General features: G+C 43.2%; 1 protein-coding gene across 1 annotated transcript in view; it reads left to right on the top strand.

Moving 5' to 3' along the window:
* Positions 1 to 3,355, top strand: part of LOC310800612 (uncharacterized protein) — a 13,294-nt gene extending 9,939 nt beyond the window's left edge. The window contains exons 4-5 of the mRNA XM_083663242.1: positions 1,205 to 1,264; positions 1,522 to 3,355. Coding sequence (XP_083519368.1) covers positions 1,205 to 1,244 — 40 coding nt within the window. The 3' untranslated portion in view covers positions 1,245 to 1,264; positions 1,522 to 3,355. The remainder of the gene's footprint in view (positions 1 to 1,204; positions 1,265 to 1,521) is intronic.
* The last annotated feature ends 2,287 nt before the right edge of the window (positions 3,356 to 5,642 follow it).

The following is a 5,642-nucleotide window of genomic DNA, read 5'->3' as shown; positions in this document are numbered from 1 at the left end:
GAGATACAAAGAGAGAGGGAGAGAAAGAGAGCAGGAGAGAGAGAGAGGGAGGGAGAGAAAGAGAGGGAGAGAAAGAGAGCAGGAGAGAGAGGAAAGAGAGGGAGGGAGGAAGAGAAAGAGAGGGAGAGATTTTTGAGTTTTAACAAGCCTTTAATGAAACCTCTACCTATGACATGTACATCATGGCAGAGGACAAACCATTTTTTACAAAAACACAAATCAGAACCAATGCAACCCCTCGACAAAAACACTTCTTTTTTTTCCCTTTTTGACACAGCAACACCAAACAAAACAAAACCGAGCGGTCATGGACAATCATACACTTTGTCAGGCCCTCCTCATCCCAGCTGTGTGTTAAAAAGCAGCTCTCCTCCCTCCAGCCTGCACACAGCTTCCCCAGACACCAGCTGCTCTCAAACACTCCCATGTCCTGCATCCTTTTGTACTTCTCAAAGTCTATGGTTACTCTCACCCTAACCAGAGCCTTCAACAAGACTACAAGGTCTACTTAGACGTCTGCATCTATTTCCTCTTCCTGCTAAGACACACAGCCATCTTTGCTGCCCCAGCAAGACATTTACTATATAGCCCATCCTCTGTTTGCTCTTGCTACACTGAAAACTGAACATCAAGACAGAAAGAGTCAAAACGACCCCAAGACAAGTCAACAAAGAAGTCAAGTCAGCACGTTGAAGAGAGGCCCTGAGCCTCACAGAGAGAGAGAGAGAGAGAGAGAGAGGGAGGAGAGAGAGAGAGAGAGAGAGAGAGAGAGAGGGAGAGAGAGAGAGAGAGAGAGAGAGAGGGAAGAGAGAGAGAGAGAGAGGAAGAGAGAGAGAGAGAGGGAGAGATAAATAGAATGAGAGAGAGAAAGAGAAGGGTGTGTGTGTGTGTGTGTGTGTGTGTGTGTGTGTGTGTGTGTGTGTGTGTGTGTGTGTGTGGTGTGTGTGAGAGCGTGTGTGTGTGTGTGTGTGTGTGTGTGTGTGTGTGAGAGAGCGTGTGTGTGTATGTGTGTGTGTGTGTGTGTGTGTGTGTGTGTGTGTGTGGGCGTTGATGTGATTGGCCACTGCAGTGTGACGTCAGGTTGTGTTTTTCCAAAAGTTTAATGTGTTCCAACTTTTCGGCTGCAGACCCCATTAAAGTGTGTGTGTGTGTGTGTGTGTGTGTGTGTGTGTGTGTGTGTGTGTGTGTGTGTTTATTCCTCCAGTGTGGAACATCGTGGAGTGCAGAGGTTTGAAACGCCCTGAAGGTGAAGCTATGAGTAAATGTAAGTGTGTATTTTATTTAGTTTAGTTTGATTCATAAAAACAAAGCAACACATTCAACTAGTGAGAAGGAAAGTGCATCTACAGCACAGTCTGTGACGTCCATTCATTCATATCCTGTGAGTCAGGAAGATGGCTGACATCATGTGACATCATCAAACTGCTGAGAAATGAACTGTCAATAAATCAACAAACAAACAAACAAACAGGTTTATTAGATGAGAAGCTGCTGCTGTAACGAGTCTTGTTGTCTCATCAGATGCCTGTGATCTCACACTGGACCCAAACACAGCACACAGACGCCTCCTCCTGTCTGAAGACAACAGAAAGGTGACGTGGGTGATAGAGAAGCAGCCATATCCTGATCACCCAGAGAGATTTCACACCTGGGATCAGCTGCTGTGTAGAGATGGTCTCACTGATCGCTGTTACTGGGAGGTGAAGAGGAAAGGAGGGGTTCATATAGGAGTGACTTACAGAGGAATCAGCAGGAGAGGAGGGGGTGATGACAGTCTGCTTGGACATAATGAAAAGTCCTGGAGTCTGTACTGCTCTGATGATCGTTACAATGCCGTGCACAATGACACAGAATCAGTCATACGTCTCCCCTCCTCCTCTCGCTCTAACAGAGTGCAGTGTATCTTGACTGGTCTGCTGGCTCTCTGTCCTTCTACAACGTTTGCTCTGACAAACTGATTCACCTCCACACTTTCCAGTCCAAATTCACTGAACCTCTTTACCCTGGGTTCTATGTGTCTGTTGATGCCTCAATGTCTCTGTGTCAGATAGAGGAGTGAGAGAGAAACACAAGTCGTGTTTCCATTACCATCAGAAATGCGCAAAATCTAAATATCGCAATAGAAAGTGGGTAATGGAAACACGTAAATTTCGAAAAACCTCCAAATATCGCAAAAAGTTTTTGCGCTCTCATGAGGTGGTTTTTCAGACGTGTCGATATAGCAGTTTATCGCAAAAGTGTAATGGAAACACACTTTTCCGCATTTGCACGTCATGTGACCCATTCTCCTTTGGAAAAGGAGCGAAAATGAAAGGAAAATGAGGGAGAAAGGGTTCGATAAGCCGTGGCAAAACCTCCGCAGCAACCTAGCAGAAAGACGAGTGTTGTGCAAAAGCGGAGCTGGGGAAAAAAGATCATGTTTAATGACAGAAATCGGTCCATGGTGACAGGCTGCCTGTCTGTGTGCGCGCAGTTGTAGGCTACCTTTTTTCCTCTGCCTCTCGCGCTCACTGCATTCACCGCAGCCAGCAACATGTTCTTTTGAATTGATAATCAGGCTCGTTTATATGCGTTGTAACTTCATGTTGTGATTTGCATTGACCATTGGTTAGATTTGAGCATGCAGGGGACGGGATTTGGGGCAGATCTCCGTGCATAATCACTGTGGCAGCTGCTGCAACGGGGAATTGCGTTCAGGTGTGTGCGCCGTCACTCAAACTAAACTTCAATGGAAACGCCTACAAGTCGCAATTGTACATTGTCGAAGTTGTAGAAATATCGCAATTATTTTGCGAAAAACTGTAATGGAAACACAGCTACTGTCACCAAACACAAACACCTAAAGTCACAATAATGTTTTCTATGCAAGTTCATTGCCCTTGTGGTTGTGAACAGACGTTGTGTGTTGTGTGTGGTGTGTGTGTGTGTGTGTGTGTGTGTGTGTGTGTGTGTGTGTGTGTGTGTGTGTGTGTGCGTGTGCGTGCGTGCGTGCGTGCGCGCATGTGTTTGTGTGTGTGTGTGAACAGTAACAGCAACAAGAACAGACATTTTAGTGTGAAAATGATCAACATTAAATGAAGAATGTTTGATCTGTATAGTTTGAAACAGAACTTGTTGACTTGAATATGTCATTATTGTTGTCTTTAAATAAAGCAGTGTATTATTGCTCTGTTGTTAAATCAGTTGAGTGATGAAAATCAAGGAAGTATCATATGATGTCATGTATATGTTCATGTAGTCTGCATTGTTTGTATGGATTTATATGACACATGACTCACTGTATACTTTGTCTTGACAATCTTATGCTCACTTTATGTACTTTGATCCTTTTCTATCTTCTATTTCCTTGTTTTGATTTCCCTGAAATATATTTGTCTTTTATTGATTCTCTTTTTCATCCATTCACTTTGGCAACACAGGAATGTTCTTGTCAACAAGCCAGTAAAACAGGTTGAGACTGAAGGAGAGAGAGAGAGAGACTCGCGCGCACTAGAGAGAGAGAGACTCGCGCGCACTAGAGAGAGACTCGCGCGCACTAGAGAGAGAGAGACTCGCGCGCACTAGAGAGAGAGAGAGAGACTCACCCGCACTAGAGAGAGATAGAACGCGAGTCTCTCTCTCTGTCTCTCTCGCGCGCGCTTTCTCTCTAGTGCGCACGAGTCTCCCTCTCTCTGAGTGCGGGAGAGTCTCAGAGAGAGAGAGAGAGAGAGAGAGAGAGAGAGAGAGAGACTCTCGCGCGCTAACAGAGCTACTCCATCTCGTGGAGGACGGCGCTCCTTTTACTTTCAGAGTAGAAACAACAGAAAGCCAGCCAGCCTGCACACATGCTGTAGCGTGGCCAGTACAATCCACCAGAGGGCGACATTGTTCCACACAAACCCTCATCTTAAATAGAACAGATCCCATTGTCCCAAAGGTGACCTTACTGAAAACTGCATGTTGTACTTAATCGTATATTTTTTATATCATACACACAACATATAACCACACAATATACATACAACCATTAAGTTAAAGCAGAAACACAGCCAGCCTCTCTCCAGCTGGATGAAAGACAAACAACTCAGAGAAATGAGAGAAACTGTGGCAGAAAATAAACAATACAAATAATGTGTATGAACTGAGTTAAATAAGATGAGTAGCTTACATTTATTGATATGACCCTGATGTATTTTTATTTATATTAAGCACTACATGCAGCGACCGCCGCAGTTATTATCTAACTGCTTGCATACATATTGTTATCAGGCCTGTAATGTGAAATAGCAATAACATAAGAAGTTATTAGGCCTATATTATGAGCAAAAATGACATTTTACAGGCTCAAGATTTTATCACGTTATTTGATTTTCATTAAGTTTTGAGATTGATTACATTTGATTTAATGCACATTATGGTGAATTATTATGTTTTTAGGTCAATTATTAACGTGCCTTTATGGGAACAGATGGATATTTTGGTAGAGAATAAAATAAAATAAACTGCTGACTGCTGAGGAGCCACAGCTAGTAGACTGGATCATCAGACAACTGTCAAATGACAAAACAAGACCACATGCATGATGTCATAGCAACTGTGGGGGCAGGCTTACCTGGGATGTGGCTAGATGGGGTACTGCACGGATGGAGTGACACCAAATGGTGGCAGTTGTTATTCCATTCAATATGTGCTACTTCTTGTATAGTAAGTGTCATTACGAAAGCAAATATCTAACAGGGTGATTCTAAACTTAGTGCTGTAGTATAACCAGCAGGAGGCCATTGATGTGTGACCTGAGAATGAATTTATTGATAAATTTTCCCAATAAAAATTCACAGATTATGCAAAATAATATTTTTTCCCAAAGTGAGTGCTGTAGTATAACCAGCAGGACACCATTGATGTGTGATGTGTGTTAGGAAGTTTGTGTGAAGTTTGCTGGATCTTAGGTAAGATCAGTGATCGATTAGAACCACAGAGATGTCTTTCAGGCTGATTTATTTGGGATATCAGGCAGAAGCAGTATACAGAGTAGCTTACAATAACAGAACAACACCTTTAACAACCTATAACAACACCTGTCTCTTTTGTCTTGTTTGTCATGTCTCTTCTGATTTAAATTGTAACTTCCTTGAATCTTGTTTTTGCTTGTTAGGACCCCCTCGAAAACGAGATGATTCATCTCAAGGGGTTTTTCCTAAATGAATAAACTTGAATATTATTATTATTATACCCCCCACATTCGAGGTATGACATCGTTGGTGATGTCACAATGTCCCGGGAGGTATGACATCATCGATGACCTCACAAAGTCACGTCTGCCATCACACAGTCTGGAGACAGCCTAGACCGTCTGACATCGCTGATGACCTCACAGGGGAAACTCTGACATCACCGATGACCTCACAAGGTGAACTCTGACATCATCCCCGGTGACATCATCATTGCATCGTGGGCTCCTTGGTTTGTGGGCGTCAATTGCCCCAAGAACAGGCCTGAAGGTGGGCCATTACGGAGCATTTTCTACAATGTGATTTTGGTGAAGCTATAGCCTACAGTGAAGGAGAAAAAAATTAAAATCGCTTTTTTTTCTCTCTCCGTTGTTATTTTTTGTTCTCGCTTAAACCGAATGTTTTATGGTCACTCACGATTCTTTGCATGGA

This window comes from Poromitra crassiceps (assembly GCF_964638095.1).
Source record: "Poromitra crassiceps genome assembly, chromosome: 30".
Taxonomy (NCBI): domain Eukaryota; kingdom Metazoa; phylum Chordata; class Actinopteri; order Beryciformes; family Melamphaidae; genus Poromitra; species Poromitra crassiceps.
This window is presented reverse-complemented; position numbering and strand designations above follow the sequence as displayed.